The sequence below is a fragment of the Panthera uncia genome, chromosome F2 (assembly GCF_023721935.1).
Source record: "Panthera uncia isolate 11264 chromosome F2, Puncia_PCG_1.0, whole genome shotgun sequence".
In the NCBI taxonomy this organism is placed as follows: Eukaryota; Metazoa; Chordata; class Mammalia; order Carnivora; family Felidae; genus Panthera; species Panthera uncia.
The window spans coordinates 16,096,982-16,111,245 of NC_064812.1; the positions used below are offsets into that span (position 1 = coordinate 16,096,982).

A 14,264-nucleotide genomic window follows, 5' to 3' on the forward strand; every position below is an offset into this window, starting at 1 on the left:
TGAAGATACTATTGCTAATGTCATGAGGCTGGTCTTGGGATTAAATCTGCCAATTAGGAGTGGCCCAAGGAACCGAGTGAGCCTGGTTCTGGTTTTCCTATTTCTCTCAAGCTCACCTGAAACAGCACCGGCCACTTGCTGTCACTACTGATTTTAGGCCAAGGCCTACCCTTGTAGGTCATTTCAAATCCCGGCCTCTTTCATCCGAATTTCTACCAAGCCAGATCTACCCGATCCTTATAAACTGGGTTGGGAACCTAAAATCCAGGTCGCCTCTATGAAAGCTCACCACACCGGTGCTGGCCTGTCACGCCAGCTTCCTCCTGCTTTTGCCCTGCTGTTTCTACATCAAGACAGGAGCCAGAGGGGCGGTTCCAGCACTGAACTGAGTTCAGGAGCCCTGGGACCTGGTCCCAGTCCAGCTCAAATTAGCTACGTGACCTTTATACAGTAGTGTTCTTTATACAGGGATTGTTACTCACTTGGGAAACGAGGGAGCAGAGAACTACCATGCTTCTCACTGCTTCCTTTTAGAAATTTTCTCTCCCCAGTGGGAGATTCCACGCTCACATACCTGCAGGACAGCACCTTACCTGCATTGCCTCTTTTCTCCGTGGGATTGCTCTCCTTCTCCTTTGAGAGAAGAAGGAGACAAGATTATGACACTGCCATGCCTCATGTGTGGATCCTGACTGCAAACAGCCCCTCTGCATTCTGAGAGATGCCATCCTAAAAGACTATGCACACTGTCCCCAAGTGAAGTCTCGCTGACAGACCTGGAACCTGACTACAGCGAGATGGCCGGCCCTATGGAAGAGGTGCCCCCGTGTCCAAGAAAAGAGCCAGCAAGCTGCACACTTTCTTGTCTTCTGTGCCCAGCCCCTTCTCAGCTACTACCTCTCTCCCCCTATTTTTCTACCTCTCTGGAATATCATCCAGTCTGCACCATGGATCTTACCTGCTGTCATGCCAGGCCATGGGGTTGTCCCAGGGGTAGGGGAGGTTAGCAGAGCAAGGGGAGAGGGCTGAGCCCTCCCTAGAGGTGGTCGTGCAGCAGCAGGAGGGAGTTGGGAGGCAGGGACCACCATTTGGTTTGTTTATTTAACTACACATCAGTATTCATGGGAGGTCCCAGTTGAAGGCACTACGGGCTTTCCAAATGCAAGAATCAGAAGAGTTTCTATTCAATTGAATGTGATGATACATATGACTAATTTTCCTTTCCTTGTTGACTCGAGGATGAGAAGTTTTACCAAATTCGGCCACTGGGCTTTCCCTTGAATCTCTTGACCCACTTTCCAGTGGTTCTCCTGCTTTATAACTCAATCCCTTTCTTGTTCCACGTGCACGAGGCCCTGCTTTGGCAACCTGCTGATTATTCCCATTCGCTAAGGCCAGGTCCTCTGCCTCTTCTTGATAGCTTCCCATATGACGTTAGAATCCTGCTGGAGACTGGGGGGCCCTCTGATCCGGGTATCTCCGGATGCACCTGAAGCCCCCATTGCTATGCCCATCTATCTAGAGACCCCCTTGCTTGTGGCTGGATCTTTATGAGTCTGACGTGGGGGAAGATCTCCAGATGCTACGCCAGACTGAACATCCTTCCAGCACTGACAACAGAGCCTGCATCCGAGGGTCAGCCCTGGCCAGAGGGTGAAGACTTTGCAATTCGGGATCCCTGGTCCTTCCAGGCTTTGAAGCTTTCCGCAATTAACAGCATCACACCTGAGAAGGCCCTACCTATAGCGGAATCTAAAAGGGGATAATGTGGAATTGAGGGGGGTGGAGGGTGCTGTGTTTTCTTATCAAATCCCTTGACTGTCACAGCCAGGGGAGACCCTACCTTCTGTGCTTTCTTCAGGGAGGCATAATATTTGGACCACCAGTCAATGACGTTTTCAGCAGATTCATCCGCTATGGTCCTCTTTCTCCTTTTGGTTGACCTTCGGGTAGGTTTCCTGACATTCTGGCAAGGAATGAGGGATGGATTATTAGTTAGGCCTGGTGGCTGGCTGGTTTCCTGAAGAACAGAACAGATGGAGGCATGGGCGGATTTTGTGGCTGAAGCTCTCTGTACCACTTCAGTAAATGACCCTTTCATCACCCACCCATACATTCACTCATTTATTCGGCAAACATTTATTATTATTTAAACACAGAAATGTGAGATATTGTGCTTGGCTCTGGGGACCCAAGGGGAGTGAGAAACTATCCCCACATTTGGGGATCTTAATAGTGTGCTATGGCAGAAAAGGCATTAGCTGCCGAGCAGTTAATATGAATTTTCAGATTCTCAGTGTCCTCAACTAGGGGGCATTCATACCTGCTTCCTTCACTGTTGTGAGGATTAAGTGACATCATGTAGACAATTTCCCTTTAGCATGATTTCTAATTCGAATGGTGCAAATCAGTGATACCAACAACATAAGTAAGGCAGTGTAGGAGAGACAACGATACGTAAACAGCAGAAAGGAGGCATTTGGGGAGAAGACAGTGGTCCTACGACAGACTCATCACATGCTCATCATCTGTTTGCTCTCAGACATCTCTTGAGGACCTTCAATGTGCCAGGCACTTTATCGAGTACAGGAGGCACAAGGATTTTTTAAAAAATTATCTGTGACCTGGCAGGGCCCACACTTTTATGGTGGCAATGCACACTTAAACTGGGATTCCAACATAAAGTGGCAGGTGCAATGCTGGTGGGGTGCAGAGAACCCCTTGAGGTTCCCTGGAGGGTCACAATGAACATAGGTAAGATAGGAACAGCCTGAGCAAATATCCATGAATCTGTCTTACTCTGCTTTTCATTTCAGCCTTTACCATTTGCTGGGCAGGCAATCCCTCAGCTTTCTTAAAACTGCCTCCTTCTTGGGGATCCTGGGTGACTTAGTCAGTTAAGTGTCTGACGTTAGCTCAGGTCATGATCTCAAGGTTCATGGGTTTGAGCCCCACATCAGGCTCTGTGCTGACAGCTCAGAGCCTGGAGCCTGCTTTGGATTCTGTGTCTCCCTCTCTCTCTGAGTCCCTCCCCTACTCACACTCTGTCTGTCTCTCTCTCTCAAAAATTAAATAAATGTTAAAAACTTAAAAAAAAAACCCACTGCCTTCTTCATTTGGTTGATACACCCGGATTTTGCACTCAAACTTAGGACTTAGAAAGATTCATCACATTCTTGTTTTATGGCTCTTTGTGTATTTCTTAATCTTGCTTTCCAGAAACTCAGCTGAGGATGAGGAGTCTCATTTCTCTTTAGATTCCAGAGACTTCAGCTTTTTTTTTTCTGGTCTTACTTGTCCTTGTACAAAGTAGGTTCTAAATATTTGCGGAATAGGCCTAGATAAGGAAGGAAACTATTGTCTTTCCATGCTAATGAATTGAGAGCAGTTTCTGTTCAATTAAATATGACTGCCACAGTTGACTAGCACTTGAATTTCATATACACTGACTTCTCTGACTCTACAGCAATGCTGTGAAGTAGGTATCAGTATACTCATTTTGCAGATGAGGAAACTGAGGCTCAGAAACACGAAGTTCCTTGCTCCTGGTCACACAGCTGGCAGGTGGGAGGATTCGTATCAAGTCTCCGGTGCAAAGCCTTGTAAATACGAAGAGGGGTTATGTTCTGACCTTAGCTTTGCCATCTTTTGGTGCTTCCTCGTCTGCAGGTTTGGGTTCAGGCTCAAGCATAGGAGATGAGTCAGGGATGTCAACCATGCTGGTTGGTTGAATCTGGGCAGAGTCAGGTACCACGGTGGGAGGAGGCTCAACATCCACATAGATCTGATCTGTTGGCGGCTCCTGGGAGGAGCTGAGGGATCCAGAGGGCTCAGCAGCTACCAGCGAATCTGAAGCAGCTGAAATGGAAATACATCAGGTCAGGAAACTGGGCTGCTAAACAGGGTGGCCATTTCAGAGACCCATTCCTGGGAATCAAACAGATCTAGATTCAAATATGGCAAGTTCATAACATCTCTGAATCTCATTTTCCTTATTTATAAAATGACAGTAAAACAAAAAACAAAAAAACAAAAAAAACAACCCGGGGCACCTAGGTGGCTCAGTCAGTTAAGCATCTGACTTCAGCTCAGGTCATGATCTCATGGGTTTGTGAGTTCAAGTCCCACATCAGGCTCTGTGCTAACAACGCAGAGCCTGGAGCCTGCTTCCGATTCTGTGCCTCCCTCTCTCTTTGCCCCTCCCCTACTCTCACTCTGTCTCTCTCTCTCTCTCTCAAAAATAAATAAAAATGAAAAAGAAAAGATGAAAAAAAACCCCAACCCATCTCACTGGGGGATAAGTGAGATCATGATGTAAGGCATCAGGAATCGATTATGGCTGTACTCACTATTGATCCTTCAGACTAATTTTAAATAACTGTGGTCATAAGGAAAATACATACCAAGGTTTAGGACACAGACCCTCTGTACGGATTGTTTTTTCCCAGCGCCAGGTAACTCCAAGAAACTTTGGAGGCTCCAGAGGTCTGTGAACTCCTAACTGCAAGCTTGACTCTGGGCACATGAGAACATGTGCTTGTCAAGACATAGGGGTAGGTTCCTGGACTTTGTGAGATTTTTAACTGGACTGTCAATCCAATACAAAGGTCATAACACTGTCCTTTCTTGCCAAGGGTCCTCTTGTCTCCATTTTGTGCCGTAGAATCCAGTACTTAGAAATATTTCCCAGCTGGGATCCTCTATGGCTGTGTGGCCTTCAGAGTTTCTCTTCCCCATTTGCTAACTTTTCAGTGCAGATGCAATTCCACAAACACTTAATGGGCATCTACTCTGTGCTGGGCACAGAGTTGGAAAGATCAGTGGGACAGAATAAAAGCTCAAAAATAGACTAGGGATGTATGGCTACTTGATTCATGAAAAAGCTGACAGCACAAAACAATGGGGAAAGTCAGGATACTCTTGGGGGTGGGGTGGGGGGATGATGTTCCTATGGAGGGAACTGTAGCAGGATCCCTATCTTAAACCATATACAAACACAAATAACTGAAGATCTAATGTGAAAGTTAAAAACATAACACTAATAGAAGAAAATACAAAACAACATTTTTGTGACCAAGAATTAAGAAAGCATTTTCTAACAAAATTCTGAAAGAGCAAGACGTAAAGTTAAAAATTCAGACGGATAGGATTACACTAAAATTAAGAATTTCTATTCAAAGATGGAGACCACAGGCAGGTTAGCAGTTATCAGACTAGGAGAAGATATAATCGACAGGATATTAACATCTAGAATATACAAAAAAATCAAATGTTTTTTAAAACACATAAAACATGAGCCAGGGATGTGAGCACGCAAGTCACAGGAGGGAGATCAAGACGGCAAAAGCATGTGAAGAGATGTGTAAAATTCAGTAGTAATCAAGAGACAATCAGGCTAAAATAAAAATGAGATACTACTTTATACCCAGCAGAGGGGCAAAAACCAAACCAAACCAAAACAAAAACTCAGAAATTTGGATAACGGCAGGTGGTATTGGGGAAGAAGAAAATGGTACTCCAGGTGCAGAATGGTAGCAATGTAGACTGGTGTAGACCAGCACAGCTCTCTAGAGCGCCCTCTAGCAGTACTTGGTGGAATTACATCTGCACATTCCCTGTGAGTCTGTAATCTCACTCCTGGATGGATGTATATTCCAAAGAAAATCCCCTGCAGGATCCTCCCTTGGGCAGCACTCACTATTCACAACAGCATCATTTGTGGAAGTCGGGAGGTGGAGGTAGCCTAGGGGTCCAATCTCAGGGGAAAGGAAAAGCAGTGTGGGGTAGATCAGCAGGTGGGGGTAACAAGCTAATGTACACGCAGCAACATGAATAGGTTTTAAAGCATAGCTTTGAGCAAAAAGAGTACGAAACCAAATGAAGATTATAGCATCATATTATATACGTCGATTAAATGGACTGGAATTTTACAAAGAGGGGCAGTGTGGGGCCTGTGGTGGGCAGGGGGTTGGGAGAAGGGATGTGGAATAAGGCACAGGGGGGCAGTGGTATGAAACAGAGAAACAGAAGCTTGGACCAGACCAATGATGACTGCACAGCATGAACAGAGAAGTGCAGTTAACTCAACTCTGCCCCTGAGATCCAAAATGGAACAAATCAAAGTAACAGCAAGCAAAGAAAAATGTCAGGGAGCAGAGGCGGGAGGGAGCTGGAGTAATATTTGTGGAAGCCCTCTTAGAGGAGCTGACCCTGGTGTCATTCTTAGAGTTGGAATCTGGCAGCTAAAGGACCTGAGGGCACTGTGGGAGCAAAGTCTTCAGAAAGCTCCGCTTGACTTGACCGTGGGGCATCCTCTTCGTGCGGTCCCATAGCAGAACCCTGCAGGCACTACGGCTTTGGAGTCTGAAGCTCCAGAAAATCTAGAAGGCACTTCCTACCTTGCTCAGCTTGGGTTCCGTCCACCTGTGAGGTGAGGGCCAGGGGCTCCTTGGATTTACACAAAAACTGCTTCAAGCAGTTGATGGTGTAGGTGCCCACCAGGGTGCTCCTCCCGAAAGCCCTCCAGTCCACCACGCAGATGCTGAGGGGTGGGTGCAGAAGTTCATTCTCAGGCAGCTCCTGGGAGGAGAGGCCAGGGTGAAGTGGGGACACTGCTTCACTGAGCCCAGCGGTTGGTACCCTGCTGACCTGTTTAGGGACCGAACCAAAGCAACCCAGGCACCCATCTTCCCTCTGTCCCTGTCTTGTCATTCTGTCCCCCTAGGTCACCGCTGCAGCTAGTCAGAAGTCTAGAGCATTGCCTTCCAAGCCAGGGAATCATTACCCATAATAAGAGGGATGTGGCACTAACAAGTCATTCCAGGTGTAAATTACAAAATTCACAGGCTGCCAAACTCTTTATGGCAATAGTTTTCAAGCCTGTTTGGTCATTATTTACCAGCAGAACTCTCAACTCAAGTGAACACTGACCCAGGCCCAAGAAAACAGACAGAAGTGGATGCATGACAAATGGAGCTGAGGGTGACGGGCCAGCACCCTCCCTCTTCTGTCCCCCCTGGGGGTCCCAGAGGCCTGACAGTGAAAGGTTTGTGAACACCGTGCACATTCCACAATTCCAGTCTCCACTAATTTAGAAGATGCATCCGTTGGAGCTTAACTGGGTCGCACCAAGCAAACCTTCACAGTTAGTTCCAGATCAGAGCCCAAAAATGTGTGTTGAAATATTGACATAAACAGAAGCGCAGGGGTCAGAAAACGTCACTTTAGAAACAGAAGTTTGCATGCAAGCCACTGATACGCTACGTACAAATAATTTTTTAAAAATCCAACTGCTAAAATAAGTCTCATTAAGGAAGCTTCTAGGCCAGTGGTTCGCCAACTTTAGCACGCATCAGAATCACCCGGAGAACTCGTTAAGCCAGGGGGCTCTGGGCCGCAGCCCCCGGCAGTTTTGATTCAGCAGTACTGGGGCGGGGCCTGGGAATCGGCATTTCTAACAAGTTCCCAGGGGATGCTGATGCTGAGGAATTGGGGGCCACACTCTGGGAACCACCGTCACCTGCCTTGATCTACCGAACCTTTAAAAACAAAACGACACAGCAGCAGTAATAAAAGTCTGTCTCATCCCATCCTGAGAGCCCCGCTTTTCACTAAATTAGACCATTGTGCCTCGTAGGTAGTGGACACCCCCAAACTGCAAAGCATCTCCCCAAGCCAAGTAAGTGAAGGAGCGGGGGTTCCCTCTGTGGAAATGAAGGAAACAAGCGGGCAGGAGAAGGGGAGGCTGTACCACTTCGAAAGCGTCTGCCTGGATGCTGAAGTTCGGGTTGTTCTTGTAGCTCTGGATCACACAGGACTTGACTCCCCGGCCCGCACATTCGATGAGGACCTGAGGGCGATCCACCGAGAGCAGCTGTACCTTCTTCATTTCTCGGACTCCCCAGAAGAGAACCTGGCGGGAGGACCCACAGAGCTGTCACTCGGGACCCAGGGAGGAGCCAGCTCGCGGCACAGGCCTGTGGGAAGTCAGACCCGCTGCCCCGGGAACTACGGTATGTTCTGGGACGGGCTGGGCAGCTCCCTGAAGGCCGTGTCCCATCACCCACGCCTCATTTCCACCCCGAACTCCCCTCAGACAATGCAGGCGTGTAGACCAACGCACCACTGCCCTCCTTAGCCCCAAAGAACGAGTCAGTCTCCCCCTGCACCATACCTCCACTCGGTATTTACTCAGCACTGGCCGAATGCTGGCAGGAACTGGGTAGATGTGGGTGACATCTGGCGGGTCCACGGGAGGAAGTCCTTGCAGCCCGGATGACGGGACCTACCACACAGAGCAAAGGGCTGGTCAGAAGGTCGGGGAAAGGCAAGGAAGACCAGCTGCTACGCCACCGCCTCACCCACACGACACTCACTCGGCAAAAGTAGTGATTCCAGGGTCAAGTAGAGACAAGACAGGGCATTTTACCACACTTGATTATTTATTCATTAACCAATGTTTATTCATCGATACCTTCACCAGGTGACCAACATTTAGTGAGCACTTACGATGTGCCACAAAGTTAACAGGCTTAGCGTTCGATAAGCCCACAATATAGAGGAGGTCCTCACAAGAGGATGGCATGTCACCGAATGACAGGGGCTGGGGGCGGAAAAGGGCTCTGATCCGGTTCTGAGCTCTGAGACTTAAGCACACCCCCACAACGCACTACTACAAAAGAGATTCACAGTTAGTCAAGGAGAGACTACGTCTTCATCAGTGAAACAGAAATGAAGTCTTCTGAAGACAGACCTCCAGGAGGGAAAGGTGCCATGTGGTATGCACTTGGCCGTACAGAAACCACAGGAGGGGGGCCCCTGACTGGCTGAGCTGACTGAGTGTCCAACTCTTGGTTTCCGCTCAGGTCACGATCTCACAGTTCGTGAGTTCAAACCCCGCGTCAGGCTCTGCGCCGATAGCGTGGAGCCTACTTGGGATTCTCTGACTCCCTCTCTCTCTCTGCTCCTTCCCACGCGCACTCTGTGTCTCCCTCAAAATAAATACATAAACTTTAAAAAAAGGAAACTACAGGAAGGATCACTGCTGTGTCCCACTGAAATCTCACACAAAGGGCTTGGCAAGTCTCCTGTGAGCATGCCACACTGCCCTTAAGACCTGGCCTAACGCCTACATCTTCCCCAAATCCGTCCCTGATTTGACCCCGGTCTCTGTGGCCATTCTCCTACCTACCCTTCAGTCCTTGGAATACAGCGTGTCTTCGGTGGAAGCTTAGTGCCGAAAGCAGTGGACTGAGCCTGGACACCGGGCCCTGCTGTGTGACCCTGTGAGTCCCTTCCCTTCCCTGGGCCTCAGATATCAGGCCAGATGACCCTTCAAGCCCCCTGAGGGTCAGACGCATGGGGCATGCTTATCTGACCTGGTCAAGAGGAAGCCTCTGTTTACTTCATTTCATCTCTAAGCCCCTGGAGGAGAACTCCACATCCAGTGGGTTCCTGATAAATGTTTATTGGCTGACTGACACGTTAGCTCCATATGCTTGGAAAAGCTTAACTGCTCATCAAAACCTGCAAAGCACAACGTATCACCATTTCTTCACAGACACAGTCTAGTTGGCAACGGCAGTTGTGGTTGAGGTAATTATAAGAAAGCTCTGACAAAGATGACAGAAGACACCGTGGAGGCCAAACAGGCCGAGGACAATGAAGCTGCGGAAGCAGATGACATACAGGTGCTGGAAGCCACGAGGACGCGCGCCCAGTACTGCCCGGCCGTGAGTGACTCAGCCTGCAAAACCTGGCCTCCCCGAGAGAGCTAACTGCTCCTCTAGCTGTGGGGGGAAAGCCCCAAAACAGCTGTGGTGGTGGCATCGATGGGGCCCCTGGCTGGGCTTTTGTAAAAGTACCACATGTTTCCTCATCCGGGGCCCCTGGAAAATGTCCTGAAGAAGGTCTGTCCCACGGTGCCTGACAGATGCCCTTGAGCTCAACACGGACCTTGAAGGGCTCCACACTGCGGTGTAGACTGAATGACTCTGCTCCCAGCCAAGATTAGACATTTTCACAGGGAAATGGGTCAGCTGCTGGCTTATAATTGGGCCCAGAGGAAGAGAAAGAATCGTTACGGGGCACTTGGGTGGCTCAGTAGATCAAGCGTCTGACTCTCGGTTTCAGCTGAGGTCGTGATCTAGCAGTTTGTGAGTTCGAGCCCTGCACTGGGATTGGGATTGGGATTCTCTCTCTGCTCGTCCCCTGTTCACACACACACTCTCTCTCTCAAAATAAATAAATAAACTTAAAGAGAGGAAAAGAACCCTTACGAAGGCAAGATGTAGGCACTGGAGGTGGGTTGAATAGGCTGGTCCAAAAGCTGATATCCCAGCTCTAATTTCCCAGTGGAGACAAAATCTCAGGACCTCAAAGGAGGTCCAGATGCAGGGCCAGGACAAAGACCTAGGGTAGCAAAATTTAGGGAGGTGCCACTCTCAGGGCCCTAGTCCCAGCCCTGCTCATCAGTGACTGAAAAGTCACTGCTGCTCAGAAGCCCTTCTGCATCCTCCGGGTCCCTCAGCCCATCATTTATACTTGCATTAGCCCTCTCCTTTGGTGCCGTGGGCAGTACAGTCTAGACCTCCATTGCTTGCTAGCTGTGTGAACTTGGCAAAGTTGCTCAGTGTCTCTGAGTTCCGTCATCTTTGTGAAGCGAAGATCATGATATCTAACTCGTGGGTTGCTGTGAAGAACGTCGGGGACAGCATGCAGGGCACTTAGCACACTCAGGCACGTGCAAGTTCCCTAGAAGCAAGCGTCAACCGGAAACGGCAAAGGCGGAAGCTCAAATGCACACCATCTTACTCTTCAGCTGGATTCAGGCGATCTAGGATTCCTAGTGCCCCAAATGACCTCAAAAGCGAATTTCAATCCTTGTGCAAGGAAAACAATATCGTCCTAGGCTCCAATTTTCTCTACATACTTTTGTGAGCAAGTGAAACATGTTTGAAAATATTGTATCGAGGGTCTCCTATGAGAGAAACATTAGTGTTGGCTTCCACGTGTGATGTGGAGAGGACTCTCATCCATTCTACTGCCAATTCATCAGTCAATCCTGTGGACTGCACAGAATCCTCTTTTTTCATGGCTACACTTTTTAAAAACTATTTTTAATTTTTTTTTAATGTTTATTCATTTCTCAAGAGAGAGAAAGAGACAGAGCATGAGTGGGGGAGAGGTAGAGAGAGGGAGACACAGAACCTGAAGCAGGCTCCAGGCTCTGAGCTGTCAGCACAGAGCCTGACAGGGGGCTTGAACCCACGAACACAAAATCATGACCTGGGCCGAAGCTGGACGCTAACCGACTGAGCCGCCCAGGTGCCCCTCATGGCTACACTCTTGATCCAAGTTCTTCAGTCCTCCAGTATGGATTACCTGAAGAGCCTCCCAGTCGCCCTCCTTGTTTCCCCTGGGTCCCTTCAACATATACTCAATCCAGCATCCATAGTTTTCAACATAAGTCAGATGCTCAAAATCCTCTCTTGGCTCCCCATCTTTTATGGAATAAAAGCCAAACTCCTTACAGCACTCCATGTGATCTTCCTCCTCTGACTTCGTCTACACTCCACTGCAGCCACACTGATGTCCTTGCTGGGCCTTGAAGATGCCAGGCGTACTCAGGCTTCAGGGGCTGGCATTTGCTGTTCCCTCTGCATCTAACGCTCTTTGCCCATACACCTGCATGGCCTACTCACCAGGACCTTCCAGGTCTTGACTTAAATACCACTTTCTCAGTGAGGCTTCCCTGGATGCCTAAAATGTTGACCCTGCCCTCTCCCCCAACACACATTCCACTCCACATCTCACAGTGCGTTACCTTCTCTTCTTAGCATTTATCACACTGTTGTTACCTTACAATTTATATAGTATCCTCTATTGTCTTCCCCTCACTAGAATATATGTCCCATGAGGGCGGGAGTTTTCTGTTTTATTCACTGATGCATTTTTTTTAATGTTTATTTTTGAGAGAGAGAGAGGGCGTGCGTGAGCATGAGTGGGGGAGGGGCAGAGAGTGAGGGAGAGAGGGAATCCCAAGCAGGCTTCACGCTGTCTGCACAGAGCCCAACACAGGCTCCACCTCACGAACCATGAGATCATGACCTGAGCCGAAATAAAGAGCCGGACACTAAACTGACTGAGCCACCCAGGTACCCCTATTCTTAAGAACATGCCTGACACATAACGAACACTCAATAACATGTGTTTGCATGAATGAATGATTGAAATAGTCCTGCCTTCAAAACACTTATAGATTAGTGGATATAAGCCTGCAAACAATTGGCCTTACCATAGCCTGAATTTTAAAAAGAGGCAATGTGCTGTAGAATGGTAGAAAACATTTGATTTGACTGAGGTGAGGATGGGGAGAGCTTCCCGGAGGAGGCATCTCTTGTTCTGAACTTTGGTGATGACCATTATCTTAAATGGAAGAGCGCAGTGCAGAAGCCGGTGTGGGCGGAGGGAAGACCTTTCTGGATGGGCTAACAGCAGGGCCACAAACAGAGGAACGCACCTGTGAAGTGAGGCCAGGGAACTCGGAGTGGCCTGGCGTCAAGAGGCCATAGATACGCAGAGTAATATGAGGAAGTGTGAGGCTGAAGAAGCAGTTTGAAGACAAGTTTTGGGAGACCTTGAATGCCAAGCTACAGAGATCTGACATTCTCCTATTCTCCTTCCTTTCCATGAGATATGAAGATTTATCACACACACACGCGCACGCGCGCGCACACACACACACACACACACACAGAGTTTCATAGTCACAACATTTAGAAACGTTTGGATCTTCTGAGTGTTTACCATGGTAATAGGTATTCCAAATATTCCAAATCCCCAAGAGGGATATACTATGAAGCATTTCCCTAAGTGTCTCCTCACTGTGTGTAGAGGGACTGTATTTGGTATTCCACAAAATAGACTTTAAGAAATGTTTCTGGAGGTAAGAAGCAGGGAGCCACTGACGATTTCTGAAGACAACAGTGAAATGGGTTAACTTGTCTTCTGGAAGGAATGTGGAGGATGAAATGAACAAGAAAGGGGTAAGAAGCTAGAAGACCAGGAAAGAGGCCAATGCCACGTTCCTGATGAGGAATATGGCAGCAGGGAAGATGGAAACCATTCGAGGACGGGCTTGGCCTGGCTAAGGGTGCACACACAAAGGGAAGAATGAAAGGGGAGTCTGAGTTTTCCAGGCAGAGAACAGTGGCGAACAGTGGGGTCAATGAGCCAGCACTGGGCGGACGGACAGGGGGCTGCGGGCTTGGGTAGGGGAAGGAAATGGAAACACTTAATTCAGTCTGGACATGGAAGAGCCAGGTTACCAAATCCTTCTGAGACAGGGAAGTGTTTCAGTAATGGAGGTGGAGAGGCTGAAGCAAACCACCCACAGATGAAAACTGAGAGCAGCTGGTGACAAATGAAGGCATTTTCCAGCTCTTCCTTCTCAGCACGTACCGGATCCACGTACTAAGACAGTCGTGCTGATCAAATTACTTTTTGAACAAGCAATGAAATGAGAAGTCCTAATGAAACCTTAATGAATTGTATCTCCCAGGCTGCTCACCTCTGACAATTAATGCAGCTGTCAGGAAGCAGCAGGATCTTCCCTGGCACCCTCAGCAGTGGAGGGAGGGAAGGGGAAGGGGGTAGACCCTCATCTTTGAGTGGGGACCCTCAACATGAAGAGAGGGAGGGAGGGAGGGGAAGGGGGCCCTCATCTGTGGGGAAGGACCCCAAGCATGAAGGGAGGGAGGAAGGAAGGGGGAGGGGGGCCCTCAGCATGAAGGGAAGGGAGGGGGTAGGGGGGAGACCCCCATCTTTGAATGGGGACCCTCAGCATGAAGGGCGGTAGGAAGGGATGAAGGGAGAGGGGGGCCCTCATCTTTGAAGGGGGACCTTCATCATGAAGGGAAGGTGGGAGGAAGGTGGGGAGTGGGCCCTCAGTATAAAGGGAGGGAGGGAGGAAGGGGGAAGGGGTGTCCTCAGCATGGAGGAAGGGAGGGAGGAAGGGGGAAGGGGGGCCCTCAGCATGAAGGGAAGGGGGGAGGAAGGTGGGAAGTTGGGCTCTCAGCATGAAGGGAGGAAAGGAGGGAGGGGGAAAGGGGGCCCTCATCTTTGAGGGGGGACCTTCAGCGTGAAGGGAAGGGGGGAGGAAGGTGGGAAGGTGGGCCCTCAGCATGAAGGGAGGGAGGGAGGAAGGGGGAAGGGGGACCCTCAGCATGAAGGGAGGGAGGGAGGGAAGGAGGGGGAAGGGGGGC

General features: G+C 49.1%; 1 protein-coding gene across 1 annotated transcript in view; it reads right to left on the reverse strand.

The window, feature by feature from the left end:
- FER1L6 (fer-1 like family member 6) overlaps positions 1 to 14,264 on the reverse strand; it is a 140,637-nt gene that overhangs the window by 53,082 nt on the left and 73,291 nt on the right. The window contains exons 22-27 of the mRNA XM_049633507.1: positions 8,174 to 8,284; positions 7,751 to 7,912; positions 6,399 to 6,579; positions 3,632 to 3,858; positions 1,844 to 1,966; positions 594 to 633 (exon numbers count right to left, since the gene is read on the reverse strand). Of these exons, the coding sequence (XP_049489464.1) occupies positions 594 to 633; positions 1,844 to 1,966; positions 3,632 to 3,858; positions 6,399 to 6,579; positions 7,751 to 7,912; positions 8,174 to 8,284 (844 nt within the window). The remainder of the gene's footprint in view (positions 1 to 593; positions 634 to 1,843; positions 1,967 to 3,631; positions 3,859 to 6,398; positions 6,580 to 7,750; positions 7,913 to 8,173; positions 8,285 to 14,264) is intronic.